At 36.1% G+C, this 18265-nt stretch overlaps 1 protein-coding gene across 3 annotated transcripts in view; it reads right to left on the bottom strand.

The window, feature by feature from the left end:
• The window catches only part of CNTNAP2 (contactin associated protein 2), a 2034513-nt gene that overhangs the window by 1338668 nt on the left and 677580 nt on the right, over positions 1-18265 (bottom strand). For all 3 annotated transcript variants that reach the window (XM_060305187.1, XM_060305186.1, XM_060305185.1), the window contains exon 4: positions 15237-15430. In XM_060305187.1, coding sequence (XP_060161170.1) covers positions 15237-15430 — 194 coding nt within the window. The remainder of the gene's footprint in view (positions 1-15236; positions 15431-18265) is intronic.

The following is an 18265-nucleotide window of genomic DNA, read 5'->3' on the forward strand; positions in this document are numbered from 1 at the left end:
CAACCACTGCGCCACCAGGGAAGCCTCTCTTATTCTTTATTTGTTTCTTACTTCCTTCATAGTGAGAACCAGGGCTCTCAACAGCCATCAACATATTTACTCATTTGCTCCATCTATAATGTATTTAAATATCTTCAGAATTGCTTCAACCACATATATATGCTTTCTCATTTCTCATTTCTTACACAAAAGTTAGTACATAATAAATGCTCTTTGCACCTTTTCTTTTTTCACTGAACTATGTATCCAGGAAATCCAGCCCATACCAACTCACAGAGATATTTCTCAGTTTCCTTTATGGCCGCAGTGTATTCATTTTGCGAATGTAGCCGAGTTTATTCAACCCATCTCCTGAATGCAGTCATATAGGTAGTTTGCAATATTCTGTCATTTCAATAATGCTGCAATGAATGACCTTGTGTATATGTGTTTTCATGTTATTGGAACCCTACCTTTAGGGTAAATTCCTAGAAGTGAGAGGGTTGGTTTGAAGAGTAAATGCATTTATATCTATTGTATGAGCTCTCTATTCATATTTTTTGCTTCTGTTTCTACATTTCCTCAATTTTAATTGGGGAGACATTTTAGACATGGAAACTTTCTTTGTAACTGTTAACATCTATCATATATAGATGGCAATTATAAGTATAAAATTGAATTAAATTTAGTAGGTTTGGGCATTCATCTTACAAATAGGAAAAACAAACAAACACACAAACATAGGGGTAGCCAAAGATTGGCTTATCGGCCAGTTCCTATGCACATTAGCTGCACACAGTGATGTCTGTTTTATATGCACCCATCTTTGTTCAAGCCATAGGCAATGAGAGCCACACATGATGATTCTTTAGAACTATTCTCTTCATTAGCAAGTACTAGATTGTGCTATACCAGGTACCCATGTGTTAAGTGTGAATAGAGCCCCATGTATTCACATAAATGCTGCACTTACAGAAATACTGAAATAATCCCCCCATGGGTTGCAAGTAGGCTCTTAAGGTGCTTTGCTAAGTCCCCTGATTGGTCCCTTTTCCTTGGCCCACCAGTTTTCTCCTGCAGTTGTTTTTGGTGCAAGAGATCAATTCTGATCCTCTTCCCTCCGAACTGGACCTTGATTTCAAATCTGATTAAATTGTCTTCTAAAATGCACTATTGAATTTTAATGGACATAGAGAAAAGTACACGTCAATTTACAGCTTGATGAATTTCCACAAGTGTGACAAGGCCCTAACTCATGAAACAAACAATTATCAACACACCCAAAGCCTCCCTTTGTACCCCCTTCCAGCCACTACCCTCATGCAAAGGAAACCATTATCCAGACTGCTTACATCATAGGTTTTACCTGTTTATGCATTTTGTACAAAAGGAAACATAGAATATATAATACATTCTTTTGTGTCACGTGCCCTCCTTTTGCACTGACTGTACTGCTATTCTGCACTCAGCCTTTGTGAGATCAGAAACCTCTCTGTACTGTCACCAGGTTATCTGCACTGACCCGGGGTCCAGCTCAGATTCAGGCTGGCCACATACGCCTTCATTTGGCATTAGCTCCTTGACATCTCACTCGGCAACCCGGAGCTGCTTCCAGGTCTGAGGGCTGGGTACACTTTGCTGCCCTGGTCAGTATTCCCAGCTTTCCTCTTATTTACATGGTGCTATGACCTTGGCTATATTTTCTCCCCTATGGAAATCCTGAGCTTTCCGTGCGTTCCCACAATGGCATTTTTGACACTTTTCTTCTTGCAATAGACATAGGTGTGTGCGACATTTGTCGGTATTCACTCGATAAATATAAATTAAGAAAATGAACATTACTGTTTAAGAAATGTGCATCTAATTATAACTACATATACAAATATCCACTAAATCCCATAATTCAGTCAATCTGTTAACAAATATTTACTGAGCACATTCAACGTGCAAGATACTGTCCTAGCTGGGGAGGCCCAACGTTTAACAAGACAAATAAACCTCTCTGAGACCCTACATATAATCACCCACTGTATATCTTCTTAGAGCAAAGACAATGGGGACACAGAAACCAAGAACCAAACTTGGTCTCTCACCTTCCCTGATCTTGTCGTAGGATTTGACCCAGAAAGTCTGCCCAGGTAAGTACTCAGGGAATGGTAGCTAGTATTAGAAGTGGTGCTTCATCTTAGTCAAAATGCCTAACGCCTCTGCACTTCAATTGAATCAGTTGAGAAATATATCTGATTCTATTATGTATCCACAGATTTTATATGATTGAGGGAAGAATAAGAGTTATTTAGTAGTAAGGGTTGAGTGTGTGTGTGTGTGTGTGTGTGTGTGTACGTGTTTTATTTCATTATCACTTACCCCAACTTCAAACATAAAATAATTACCTGAATAATATTTCTCTGGTCTTTAAAATAAAAAACAAATGACATTGACATTACTGCTTATTTTAAGTAAAGGTACAGTGTATACTGTCTATTACTATTCCAAGAATAAAGCTGTCAAATTATATTGAATACACACTGACCTTTTTATTTAATAAGTCTTGTGAAAAACCTATTGTGTGTGTGTGTGTATATATATATCATCTGATATCACATCATAAAATCCCTTCTAAGGGAAAGGAAATTTCTCTTGTATTTTTTCAGTTCTGTTATCAAATACTTGTTTGTGCCAGGATGAACGGAAACAGCCTGAATAACTTTATGATACATTCACAGCCTTTTCTGTTGCTCTAGGCTATCACATACAGCTCTATTTTCCACTTTGTATACTGTAACAAAACTGAAAAATACACAAACAGGAAAGTCACTGTGCGGATAGAATGAACAATTGTGCTTGCTCTGTGCATAGGATGAATAATGCCTTCACCCTGGGCAACTTAGCTTTCATATATGAAGTGCGGGGGATGTGCTTCTTAACTTTCTCTGAAGAATACTGTGAAAGCTAACTAATGAAACATGATGTTTTCAAACAGATGCTCTTATACTCCAGATGAAATGAACAATTACGTCTCAAGATGCAACTGGAGAAAGCTGTTTTAGCTTCAGAAGAGCTCTTTTCTTTGCTGATAGAAGAAATGTCTATATTGTTTAGAATGCATGTTTTCTAGAGTCGAGTTTTTAATAAAGAATACAGAATTAAATGATGTTCATAGTGTCACATGGTGTTTAATTCAGAATAAAGAGCTATGTGAGGTTTGAAACTTGGACACTTTTTAAAGGCCAAACATTCCTCATGGGTGGGTTGAAGCATTGGTTTTGAAAAGCATCTTTGGCTCATTTGTCACCTAGGAGAGAATAATTCTGAAAATCTCTCTTTGAAGTTTTGCTTGTAAATAAATGAATGCAGAGAGTCATCAACCAACTTCTCACGGTTTGACCGAGGAATATTTCCTGAGTTCATGTGGACAAATGTACGATTCCTCTTAGAAGCCATTGTCTTTCTTATAAAACCATTCCCTATTCTTCAAACTGTACACAACACTGTCAACACTGCAGTGGTAGCAAATAGGTTTTATTGGCCTGAATTTATAAAGCTCTTTTCTAATAGTTAGGTGTAATGAGTTGAACTGTATCCCCCTAAAATTCATATGTGGAAGTCCATCCCCCAGGACCTCAGAACATTATCTCATTTGGAACCAGGGTCGTTGCATACAGAAGTAGTCAAGATGAGATCACGCTGGGGAGATTTGGCGTTCGGTACATGTGACATTCCATCATGTATATGTACAGCCCATTACAGTTAAAATGTGGTGGTCACCCAGTTTTCTGTGGACAGTGAAAGAAAGAACTGAGGAGGGCCATGGTGGCGAAGGTCACAGGCAAATTAATTAGACAGCCCTGGTTTCAAATCCCGGCTCCACTGTTCATTCACCATGTGTACCAGGGAATGGACTGCCTTCTTTAATCCTCAATTTTTGCATTTGTAGAATGGGCTTAATAATAATAAAATCCACATCACCATATTTCAGTTATTTTGCAGATTAAATGAGGTAAACCATCTCAGACACTTAATCAACCCTCAAAAATGCTGATTCACTGTTATAATTTATTAGCTGGTACAGGTAGAGTTTTTTGAATGGCTCTGCTACATCACAGGAGGGAGTTTCCATATATTTCACTCACTACTGCTGCATATTAATATGACTATAAACCATTTAAGTGGGAATTACAATAGACCTGCCGTCGCATCAAAATGTATCAGTGAAGTTCATGGGAGAAATGCCGTTTCTTATCTCAAATAATCTTTTCTTTTGGAAGTACAACCTAGTTTTTCTAGGAGGAAGACTTTTCTCCTTCTCTAGGCTTCTGAAAAGGCACTGATGCTAACTGAGTGAACTGTTCAGACAATCTATCAACTCAACTTCTTATTGCCAGAATGATAATACAGCTTATAATTAAGCAAGTTTATTCAAGCAAACAAAATTTATTTGCCAAGACGTTTTAACATTCTATTAGTTCTTTCTCAAAGTCAACATTGAATAAATTAGTTACTTGGCAAAATTGTGTGCATAAGTGACACACGTAGTACAGATGTCCCCATGGTCACCAGGGGCACAAACATACTTAAAGTCACCCAAGGTGACCAGGCTTTTGTTTACAGTTATCGGAGTGATTTTTACTGTCATTATAACTAGATTATATTCTTCTTGAGGACAGATCTATCAACCACTTACTTGAGATCTTTAAACCACTTTTAATATTGTGTTCTATGATTGATGATGATGTTAATAATAATAATACTGATAAATCATTAGGAGGAGGTGAAATGAGAGGAAGATAAGAAGATAAGCCTACATTTATGGCACATTGTTGTAAGCAATTTAATCTATCCAATTTTCACAAAACCCCATAAGGTAGATACTATTGTATCCCTTTTACAACTAAATCGACTAAGGTCCATAAAAGGTTGATTAATATGGTTAAATGTTCACTGTTACAAAGTGTTAGAAAGGGTTCTGATATTTCAAGTCCAGCTCCAGAGCCCACACTCTCTTGTTCTATATTGTATATGCCATCAGATTGTTTTCATTTAGTCAAAATAAGCAAGTGGTCATTATAGTAATGGTACTTCTTGCTAAACCAAAGAAAGGTTATGTGGCTTCATATTGAGTACTGGGGTCAGTATACCTGGATTTGTGGCTCAGATGTAAGTAACATCACATCTTTCAGCTTCGGCCCATTTATCTTCAGAATGAAGTACTTCAATTTAATTCTACACTCTTAAACATCTATTTTGTGCTTGGCAGTGAACTCAGTACTAAGAATATTAGTGAGATGTGCCCTAGAGGACTGCATCAACTCCAACATTCTTCCAAAGGTGGAGAGTTCACATTATGTAACTTAAACATTACTGATTTAAAGGATATGATTTCAGAATTCTAAAGAAAAGTCAGCTTTTTATCAATTTGTACATTATCTGAAAATCGGGAAAGAGACATGATTATGTATAGAGTCTCACTATTCATTCCTTCCTATTTCAGTAGAAGATTCATCTGCTAGTGACTTTCTGTAACAGAGAAGGACAAACCTGACTCCATATTGGATCTATTCCTTTAGCGCTAACCTTTGTGCTCTGTTGCCTGTGCTTAGTCAGGCTGGCTCTGCACCTTTGTAATAGAATGTTGCCTACAGCCTGAAATATACATGAGAGTCCATTGTCAAGGCTCTGCCTCCAAGGCTTGACCTTTAAAGATATAACACTTTTCACTCATAGAGAGATAAAAAGTTGCAAATCAGAGAATAACATTTGTCTTGTTGGAGGTTTATAGGTACATTGCACCCTGGCCTACATGGACAGCTGCAAGAACAAAGGATTCAGGGACCAAGAAGTCTGCAACAACCAGCCACGCCCCCTCTGCTTTTAGCATAAAAGCAGCCTGAATTCTAACTCCCGCACAATGGCTCTTTGGGAGACTAGTCTAGCCCCTCATCTTCTCCCTCTGCTGACTTTCCAAATAAAGTTGCTATTCCTTGCCCCAATACCTCATCTCTCTCTCTCGATTCACTGGCCTGTTGTGTGGCGAGCAGTGTGAGTTTGGACTTAGGAACATTCCCACTTTTCTCTGCATCCCCAATTTCTTGCCTACGTAACTAAGGACACTCAGTCCCTCAAGAAGCCTCGACTGACCATGACCCTCGAGCACTCTGAATGAAGCATTTTTTGTGTCTGTTCAACCTGTGCATCCTCTATCCATTAGGACACATATAGTCATACAATATAATTATAAATTTAAGTATTTAGCATTACCATTAGATTTTTTTGCCCCTAGAAGGCAGTAATTGTGTTTATCTCCAACCTTCAGTAAATTGTAGGCCCTCAGTAAACGCCTATCAAAGCTGATTCTCTTTTCATGATCTGTCTGCAATTTGCACTGCAAATTTTAATTCTTCCAAATCTGCCTTCTGGTCTGGAAACACAGGAGCCAATTTTAAGTCCTTTTTCTCACAAGAGTTCTTCAAATATTGAAAACAACACACACTATCTTTAACGTGTATACATATCACTTGTGTATATTTTTTAAGTTGAAGTATAGTCGGTTTACAATACTGTGTTAGTTTCAGGTGTATAGTAAAGTGATGTGGTTTTTCATATATATGTATATATGTATATATACACATATATATACATGCAATTCGTTTTTTCAATTCTTTTCCATCATTAGCTATTGCAAGATATTGAATATAGTTTTTGTGCTATACAGTAAATCCTTGTTGATTATATGTTTTATGTATGGTAGTATGTATATGTTAATCCCATGTTCTTAATGTGAATGCTTTTAAGCTGTAGATTCTGATTTGAAAGGTCTGTGGTGGGTCCCTGAGATTCTGCATTTCTAACAAGTTCCCAGGTGATGCTCCTGCTGCTGCTGTAGAGACATCTTTGAGCATCTGGCTTCCGAGAGGCCTCGCACTCTATCTGCAGCTTCTCTACCTCCATGGCTAACCAGCAGAATCTGTTTCAGCGAACACTTAGAAGTCTGTTTTGGAGTCTGCTTATCTTATTCTTTTCAACTAGCCTAAGAAGATAGGAAGGAGGACTGTAGTCAAAAATAGGTTATTTTCCTTGATTTCCAAAGTTAATAAAAGTGAATTCATTAATTTAAGGGAAGCATCATGGTCATATTTTCACTGAAGTTTAATAAAAAAGTATGTGAAAGACCTGTCCAGATGCAATTTGTACTGTGATGCATAGAACTCCATGTGACAATTAATAAGATCACAATTCAAATGACATAAATTCAGTTTGCATTCTCAATTATACTTGCAAATGAGTTATTAGTCATTTCAGGCTGAGATGCACAGATGTAATATAATGCACTTCCCAATGCATTAATAGAGAAAAGCTATTGTAAAGTGAAAGTAACAGGCTCTTTTGAATTTTCAAGAATAAATCCAGTATAAAATACTATGGTAATATATCTGGAAGGCACAAATTTATAAAGTCAAATAACAATTAAGTGGTTAAAATGAGTAAGTCATTGTTCTAAACTCTTCATTATTGTTCTAAATTCTTCATTATTGTTCTAAATTCTCTTCATGATTGTTCTATTATTGTTCTAAACTCTTCATTATGAATTATCAATTTATACCAGTAACCTGTATTGAGATAAGTACTATTGAGGAAGGTGAATTAGTTATTATTATTATTTTATAGATGAGGAAATTTAGGCATAGAATGGTTAAGGAAAGAGCCCAAAGTTACACAGATCTATGTAGCCTAGTTATGACGACTGGCCTGCGTGGTCTGATTCCAGAATGTACCATTGGGCTGTTATTTTCACTGCCTCTCAGGGGCTGCAGCCACACGAGCAGCATGGTTTACTGTGCTCTAAATCCCCCCTATAGGCCTCCTAGTGTTCCTCTAAATTCCACTAAGTTATCACTTGAGCAGAGTAGAGACATGCACTTTAAATGAGGGAACTGATATTTATTTATTTAAAATATCCTATCTATCAATATGTTATATAAATTTGCATTCGCTTGGAGTCATTTAGCTTCATGTCACTGAAATCCAAGCTTGATCTGATATGAAAAATATTAGCATCTCCATTATTTGAGTTCAGAGTAAAATAAAACACCTGAGAATATCCTTATGCTTAATGAGAACACTCTCCCTTCCAGAAAGCTCTCCCAGCAATCAAATATACTTAAAAAAATTACAACAATGATTACATATATCCTCTTTTATCTCATAGATGGAAAACACACTAGACAGAATGAAGGATTATATACTGCTATTCCATTGTCTGTAAGAAATCTTATAAGATTATATCATTTTCCTTTTCCTAAATATGTATGCCAACAATTAATTATTAATTAATTTTTGTATTATTATTATTAATAAATATTATTAATTATTAATAAATTATTAATTTATTATTATTAATAAATTTTTATCTTCCAAATTTTTGGAAAAAACTAAACACATAACCATGTTGGTTAGAATGGTTCTATATACGTGTATACGTGTAGAATAGTGAGTGACTCACAAATTGACACAAGACAAAAATCTCATGACCTCTTAAAATGAGAATCTCACAATACAAATGTGTATTTAGAAAGGTGATCAAAATTCACTAGTAGAAGCATCACAGTATATGCAAAAGGATCTGGACCATCCACTCAACTTATTAAAACTCATGAGACTTTAAAAACACTACCTATCCTAAGAGAGGTGTAAATAGAAAAATCTATTTCACAGAAATAAGAAGCCTATTCTAAGTTCACCTTGGAAATTATTTTCTTCCATACAATTCCTGAAGATTTTTTACACTATTTATATCAAGGGTCATTTCAGAAAGGGTTTAATGCAGACAATTTTAATTTTATCTATTTATTTCTCAATAAACTGTCTATAAAATTATTCTGAATATGCCTGCCTGGTCCATTTCCCCAAGTGTCTGTTTACAGCAACAATGCACCTGTGTACATAAACAAGCAAGGGAAATTCCTATCTATTGGTGAAAAAATTCCTTTATTGTCCTAAGTGAAGAAGAGGCTGTTATTATCTGATGGAAGATATATAAGCAAGTGACAGGGATAGTTGTCTTCCTCAGGGTCATATGCAGGAAAAATTCTAGATTTTTTGGAAAGAATTTAAGTACACTATTGAACTGTGAAACAGTTATGTTTTACATCTATAACTGGAACAGATTTTTTAAGTGATTTGAAAAATTAGTGCAACCACTACAACAAATGGTTGAAAAGATAGGACAGAATAATCCATTCATTTTTAAACACTGTCCCTTTACATGGCTCACTGGACACATGGCCATCATTATGGTAACAATTTGTTTCAAGCACTGCAATGCACTTGGCATAGAGCGAGGTCTACCAGCCATGCCTCACGAGCCTAGCCTGCACTGCACCAGCAATGGCCACTCCATTTGTGAATCGGAAAATATGCCAGAGATTTGTCCACATTCCACTTCCTACGTTGTCATGTTTCCTTCATCTACAATATTTTCAGGTATTGTAAATCATGAATAAGGGTAAACAGAGGTCAACTGGACCTGGAAAGGACAGAGGGAGACTAACAAATCTGGACATTATAACAGACTCTAGTCACTGAATACAAATACTACACTAGTTTTATAAAATGCTTCTAAGATTGGCAATTGATGACACACATTTCTAAATCCTTACTGTTTGCAAAATTTCTTACATAATCTCACTTAAATCTCCCAAAAGGCATCATTCCCATTTCTCAGTTTAGGAATTTGAGGCACAAGGGACTTCTGCGATTTTATAAACCAAATAAAGGAGCCCAGATACTTGAATTCAGACCTTTTGAATCCATAATCTTGGCTTTCTCTTTCCAAGTACCTAGTGGTAGGCTAACCTAGAAGGATGTTTTGGGAACGTTTATTATGCAAATATTGGTTGATGGGCTCTTTGGTTAAAAAAAAGTAGAGAATATGTGTTCCCACTATTGACTTGACATTCATAAAATCAAAGAATTTACTAAATTAATCTGTTAACTACTATTTGCTTTCCAGATTTTTTAAATGTTTCAAATTTGTTAGAAACAATTAAGTTTTATGTGCGTGTATATATGTGTGTGTGTGTGTGTGTGTGTGTGTGTGTGTGTGTGTGTGTGTGTGTGTGTATTTGGGGAGAGCATGTAAGCAACAAAGAGATCTGAGTTTTTTTTAACAGATCTAGTAAATTAATACTCTACTTAATATTGCTTAGAGAATACAAAATTATATATTTCTATATTTTTGATAAGGATCTAACTATGTAATTTAAATATAATAAAACATTCCTGTTCTGTGGGACTTTCCTTTCAATATATTCAGTGATTACTGATCCCACTCTGACACTATTAATGAAAGGGATTAAAACAGCTTAAAAAAGAATTAGGAATATATAAGCATATTCTCACTATTTAAAGACAATTTTAAAAAGAGAAAGAAAAACTGTGTTTACATTGCAGGTAAATTTGTAGTATGTTACTATCCTAAAAAACAATAATAATATGTAAGGAAGGCATTCACTATTAATACTCCAATTTCCTATTTTGGCTCCAAATATCTACATTCAAAACCAGTAACTGAATTACCTAAGCAGAACTAAATGCAGCCACTTAGAAAAACGTGCTGGAATTCTTATTGAATTAATGTTCAATGGACTTTTTTTTTTTTTTTTTTTTGCGGTATGCGGGCATCTCACCGCTGCGGCCTCTCCCGTTGCGGAGCACAGGCTCCGGACGCACAGGTTCAGTGGCCATGGCTCACAGGCCCAGCCGCTCCGCGGCCTGTGGGATCTTCCCTGACCAGGGCACGAACCCGTGTCCCCTGCATCGGCAGGCGGACTCTCAACCACTGCGCCACCAGGGAAGCCCCAATGGACTTTTGATAAGAAATGCTTATATAAGAATACTTCCTTTCTCTCTAACAGATTATACATAGGAAATCTGAAAATACCTTGAAAAGTATGCAAATTAGAGTTTGTGGACTATGTAAATGCAAATTAAGTTTTGGCAATTTGACCAACCTGCACATATTTTCCTTTTATATTGGAAAGGAAATGCTACAGAGAAGGAAATGGCATTGAGGATGAAGTGTAAAGGAGTCTATTATGCTTGGTATTATCAAAGAGGAATAAGAAGCTTGACTGGCTTAGCACATGTAGCAACTCACGTATTTGAGTATTAAATATTCAGCTAAAGTATTCTTCAGAGGTCTTTGCAAGAACCATTCTCATCCACAATGAGACTCATGACTTTAAAATCTTGTGAGGCTGTCGCAATTTCTTATCTACATGACCTATTCCTCACTTATTTTAACATATCATCCAATGGTCATAAAATAATTCAGAATCTCCATATGGACATATAATAAAAATATTATAATAAAATCGGTCATGGTTGTCCATTTCTACAATCATAGAAAGAATAACCATTGATATTTGTTAAAAACAGTATTTCAGTGATTGAACTTACATTATTTTGCATTCTTCTCAGGTAATCAATCATTTTAGGAAAAACTAGGAAAAGTAACCTTAAAACTTCATTAACTTTGAAATGTTTTGACTCTCTGAAACTTTACATTGTATAAGGTGTTATCCATCAAAAAGCTATCCAATCTTATCTATGTGAGAAATCTTTTTTTTTTAACTAGCCTTTATTTTATTTTATTTTATTTTTTCTAACATCTTTATTGGAGTATAATTGCTTTACAACGGTGTGTTAGTTTCTGCTGTATAACAAAGTGAATCAGCTATATGTATACATCCCCATATCCCCTCCCTCTTGCATCTCCCTCCCACCCTCCCTATCCCACCCCTCTAGGTGGTCACAGAGCACCCAGCTGATCTCCCTGTGCTATGTGGCTGCTTCCCACTAGCTATCTATTTTACATTTGGTAGTGTATGTATGTCCATGCCACTCTCTCACTCTTTTAAGTACAATATACATTACATTAAACAGTTGGAGTAAAAGAAAGTTTGATATTTGATTACCATTTTTAATAAATTTAAGCCCAGTATATTTTTGGTTGAGATTTGTAAGTGCTAAATTTTAATCACTTAGTGCATGTTAAGACATAAGTTCAAAAGTACTGAAGAACTTTTAGGAAACCACAAATTTTATCTCTTTTAGAATATATCAAAGTGCTGGACTATTTTTTAGATTAGTGAGGGTTAAAATATTTCTATCATAGATCATTAAAGTAAAGTAAATTATGTTGCAGGCTCATTGGCACTTAAGTATATTTTACAGTGTTTAGTTTGTGTCTCAAATTTGTTTTGATTTTTAAAATTTTATAATTAGGACACTATATTTTCATCTAGAAATAATCATTCATTGCTCACCATGTACTCATTTTTAATGAGAAATACATGATTTTAAAGGAAGCGACAAAATGAACACCAGAAAGGCAAAAAACAATAGCAATACACCCCTTATCACCATCAGAAAGGGCTGAGTCCAGTATGTCGATGTAGCCTACTTCCACAACTTGTGATACTTTCGCTGAATGATCTTGTCTCCCTGACTCAACCACTGGCATTTTATGTAGACCAGAAGAGTCCAAGTCACCCTCCTTAGTTCTTTTCACTTACCTCTCTGTATTTAGTCAGAATGGGACCCTCCCTTACTTCTAAGTGTCTGATAACTAAAGCTCTAGTACCACTGCATTTTAGCAGTGATCTTTAGAACAGCCATCTTTATAAGCTACCTTAGTGCATTATGATAGGAGAGGATTTGACATTCTCTCAACTGTGGGATGAAGACTTTACAGAAACAGAAATCTGAAAGATAGTCTGGAGTCTGGCTGCAGCCACTCAAGTAATTGCATTTTCAGTTAGCATCCACAGAGAGTTAGAAAATAATGAATGCTCTCCTGGAAGAGTTTGTGATCTAAGCCCCACTCATCTACAGCCAGTTAGTTGTTTGGTCTGTTGTTTGGTTAGTCATTTGGTCAGTCTCTCTCTCTCTGCTCAACTTTAAGGAAGTTCCTTTCTAATTTTTCTCTTCTACCATTGTTTTTCACAGTTGATCCCCTCTATCCCCACCTTACCTACAGGCTGAAAACCAATCTAGAATATGGTTCTCAATGTCGACCGCACATTAGAATGACGTGGGGAGCTTTAAAATCTCAATGCCTAGACCACCTAATTCCAAATCTCTGGAGGTAGGGCCCAGACATCCATGTCTTAAAGCTTTCTAGGTTCCACTGTGTATCCAGGGTTGAAAACCACTTTTCTATAGATTATGCCTGAGACTTTAAATTATCTTAATTGTGAGATGAAGACTTTCCATAAAGAGAAATTTTCTCCTCTACCTGCTTCCTACAATTTACACATCCCAATATACAAATGTTCTTGCCATACAATCATGGTTTAATAGAAGTTACTTCTGAAGGACTACTCTCTCATACGTACTTTCGATTATCAGGATATTATAAACTTATCTCACATGACAGTTACGATCACTGGATACTGCTGTGGAAACGACCACCTACCCAAGCCTGGAGCACTAAACTCTGCATACTCACAAAAATTGCTTGAGGATTTTTAAGATATAAATTCTCTAGGAGTGGGCCCTGGTCAGGGTGAAAATCCCCAGCATTCTGTCTAATACATAAATTGAAAAGAATTTCCTCCCATTCCTCCTTTTTGTTTAGTATTGATGGTTTTACTTGATTTTGGTTATGGTTGCCTTTTAAAATAATTAAACTAAAATAGATCCCTCAACATTTAGTATTTTAGAATAATTTATTTATATGGTGTGAATATTTGAGTGAATATACACAACTTTCCAATTTAATTAAAATAATTTTAAGAGTAAGTGGATTAAACTTTATATTTTTCTCTCCTAATAAAAGGATAAAGTGCCTATAGATCTGTAATAGGGGTTTAAACTACTACTATAATATGAGAATGTTCTTTTCTTACCACAAATCACTGCTCCCACTCCTCTAAATTATTTCTTCATAAGTTCAACAGTTTACTCAAATTGAAGATCTCTGTTTCGAAAAATATCAGTGTCATTAATATAAATTCTACTTACATGATTCTGATATAATAGGTCTGGGTGTGCCTGGTATCCATATACTTTAAATTCTTCTCAGGTGACTCAATGGAGAGCCCAGATTGAGACCTGCTGCCCTAAACCTTGAATAGAAACTGCAGCCTAAGGAAACTTTCTTCAATCAACAAGAATGAATGAATGAATGAATGAATGAATGAATAGCTTCTCAGCGGTTTTAATAGATAATACTGGCAAATGCACACACCTCAGAGTGAGGACTAGTAATATTTTAAAACGTTTAACACTGGGGAGGGGATGCTAATCGTGGTGCCTGATGTGTTCCAGAGCTGTGGCTGGTCTTTCATTTGCTTTCTCTTTAAAAGAAAACTATTTTTCTACCTTATTTTTCTCTTCATAGGTAGCTAAGAAGCTACCTTCATAGGTGCTTCATCCAAACAGTCCCTCATTGAAACAAAACAGAAAACCGGACTGGGGCTGGCTTCCAGCAGGAAGTGAACCGTGTCAGAGTCCACAGTCCCCCTGCCCTGTGTCCATTAGCTCCTCTAAGCACTGTTGGCAATAGACCTTCTTACCTGTCGTCCTTTAAAGATTTAATTAAATATCTTCAACAGAAACAGTCTGAGGCAAATAAGTGTGAGCAGATATAAGAAATGGAAACCTAAGTCAGGAGAATTTCTTTTTCATTCTATTTGCTTAATTCACAGTTCAGAATTTGCATACAATGTGTACCACTGCAGATCTGTCCTACAGACAAAAATATAGTTACTTGAAATATTGTGCTTAAAGAACTCTAATGTTCTATCATCATTACATTATTTACCAGATACTTTTCTTTTTTTGTTCAGGTTTCAACACAGTTTTATCGGGTGGTTTTGTTTTCTGTGAAATACACCAGAGGTTGGGGGAGGGGACACATTGACTTTACAATATAAGGGTTTTCCACCACTAAGGAAAGGCACGGGGTGGGGCAGGGTAGGGCATATTGGGGATTGGATTCATTTTCCCACCTTCTTTTGCTTTGCTCGCATTTCTTTTCTCTCTCATCAAGTACCCGAGGACATAAACACAAAGAAACAAAAATAGCAAGATGAACCTCCAACCAGGCTACTCCCAAGCCTTTCCCCAGGCTGCACCAGGGCTGGGAGGAGCCGGCTAGCTGCTCCCCAGCCCTAGGACACACGGGAGTCTGCTACCATTTTCAAATATCTGCAACTCAATTCTATGTCTTTGCCTTTCTGACAATGACTCACCCAGATATTCCCATCTTGATGGTAGGGTTTCCAATTTCTCCCTGTGTCGCTGTAGAGCATGCGGTATTGGGTCACCCAGTCTGAGCTGCTGTATCTTCCTTGGGTTGCTATGGCACTGATCTGCTTTCGATGGCCAAAGTCAACCTGAAGCCATTGATAATGGTCACTGTCTGATGGAGACCATCCCCCAGCACCTGAATAAGGTAGAGACAAGAGGGTGAAATAGGTATTTAATGTTGAAATTCTACAATTGACAATGGATCATTCTGCATCTTTTAATTGCCTTGGTAGTACCATATTTCACAGATACATTATGAAGTGTCCTTTAGATGCCACTGGGACTTCAACTAATATTCTTAAAGCTGGATAACATTGATACTCTAGCCTCCTTATGGTGTAATTATGTGCTCATTTTCTCCTGAGCAAATGTCTTCATAATTCCTCGATTAGGTCTTATTAGTACATGTCAAAGTCTAATTGGCTGAGGGTTGATCAATTTACCATGAATTCTTCAACTAAAAGTCACTAGGAAAAGATATGTAACAATCTATTATTTCCTCGTGTAAGGGTTTATCTTTTAGTAGACCATAAATGAAACAAAAAGCCATTATACACAACTCTACAATATATTTTACTTTAGAAAGTTCAGAGTTCAAAGAATGCTAGTATAGTTCTCAAGATGAGGCCTAATATTGCATTAAGCCCTTGGACTCCTGAGAACTAAGATATATAGTAAATCAGGCAATACATTTACTAACACTTAAGAGGTAGACAACCGATGACTCTAGATAAACACATTTCTAGGAAAATAATTTGAGTCGCTAAATGAAGTGAAACTTCTTTTGGTAAAATAAAATAAGTGACTGGCAAATAGTAAGAATGCAAAAAACATTTATTAGAAAAATAACACTAACATAGATAGAACAAAAAGAGTCCTAATTTATAGCACTATGTAAAATAATTATGGTTGTACATAAATACGTTACAGAAAATATGGCATAATACTTAGTGCTAAGAGGCGATATAATTTTTTGAGTAAGTTTGGTTACTAATGGGAGTAAATAATGGAAAAATATTCAACAAATTATCCAATATACAGTATATCAAAACATGTGCATCACTTTTCAAATAAGGAATTTAAATGCTGACAATAAAATAATTTATTTTATGAAGAGTATGCTAATAAAGATCATTTTGTAAATCATCACTGATATATCATTCATTTCATCATGTTTATATGGCTTATTTCTGCTTTCAGCCATGACAGAATAGCTCTCCCACCACAAAAAAATTACAAAACTGACAAAATGTATACAATTCCCCTTTTAAGGGATTGGACAACAGAGAGTATTGGACCCTGATCCATGAGAGAAGATAAACAAATGAGGTGAGCCCTGACAGCTTCCTGGCTTTCTGCCTGGTTCACTTTCCAGATCATGGCACATGGAAGACTATTCCAAACAGGCACAGCAGCATCACTGAGATGGAGACAGAGCAGAATCCAAGCTCCTGAGGAACCTGGCATTTATAGGACAGAGTACCAGGCAGGGGGCAGCTGTGCAGAGAAGGGGCTCTGGAAATGTACATAGGGTCACCAATGAGTCTCTGCAGTTCAGACGCTGAATGAATACTAAGTTGTGTATTTGCAGACCAAGACTCCACTAGACCAGGTGAGGGGAGATCTGAAGTGAACCACAGTCAGAGGCTGCACAGGGCTGTAAGTAGTCTGATTTCAGACTGGACAAGGTTGAGAGAACTTGAACAAACCTAGGCATTCAGTAGAGATCTCAGAAAGGGAGTAGAATAATTTAATCCTAAATAAGGATTCTAATTCTCATCCTACTGTGGACACATCTGAACAAAGGCTGGTAACAAGCATGAAAAAAGATCAATCTGACCCACAAATAAATTAACTCCTCGGTTGAATGAAACTCAACACTCCATTAAGGAAGACCATGAGACTTTACTTTTCATGAAACTTTCATGAAAACATGAAAGAAACTCAACAAAATAGAATCCATAATGTCCAGTACAAACTTTTTTAAAATATTAATTATTTGGGAAAGCAGTAAAATGTGACTCATAACCAGAGAAAAGTCGGTCAATAGAAATAGACAGAAAAATGACAGATGATGAAAGGAGCAGATCAGGACCTTAAAACAGAGATTATAAATTTGTTCCATATTTGAACAAGAACATATAGATACTGATGACACAAATATGAAACCTTAATGGGGAAAAGAAACAACAAAAGAGAGCAAAATGGAAATTTCTGAACTAAAAATTATACCTGAAAATAAAACATTTACTGGATGGGCTTAACAGCAAATTAGAAAACTGAGAAGAAAACATTAGTATACTTAAATACAGGTCCATACAAACCCTTCAAACCAAAGCTCAGACAGGGTAAAAATGCTTAAAAATGAACAATACTTCAGTAACCTGTAGGATAACATTAAATATCTTAACAATCATGCAAATGGGGTAAGAAAAGCAGAAAGGGTAGAGGCTGAGGCAGAAAAAGATACATTTGAAGAAATAATAGTTGAAAAATATGAACCCAAATATCTGAGAAATTCATTGAACGCCAAGCAGGGTAAATACAAAGAAAAACACACCAAGGCACGTCATAAAGAACTGATAAAAAAACAATGTCAAAGAGAAAATCTTAAAACTGTTCAGAGGGCAATAACATCTCAACAATAGCAATGCAAGCCAGTGAACAAGGGAACGACATATCTGAAATGATGAGACGAACTAGAAAGTGTCAATGTAAAATTCTACATCCAGCAAAAATATCCTTTAAACATGAAAGTAACATAATGATGTTTAGGACAAACGCTGAGAGAATTCATCATCAATAGGTATGCTGTATAAGAAATGCAAAATTTTAGCTTCAAGGAAAACTGGCCATACGGAAATTCACATCTACATGAAGAAATAAATGCTGAAAATGGTAAACATGTCACTAAATATAAAATATTTGTTCATGTTTTAAAATTTCTGTAGAAGATAATTGAGTGTTTAGA

This window comes from Globicephala melas, chromosome 9 (genome assembly GCF_963455315.2).
Source record: "Globicephala melas chromosome 9, mGloMel1.2, whole genome shotgun sequence".
In the NCBI taxonomy this organism is placed as follows: domain Eukaryota; kingdom Metazoa; phylum Chordata; class Mammalia; order Artiodactyla; family Delphinidae; genus Globicephala; species Globicephala melas.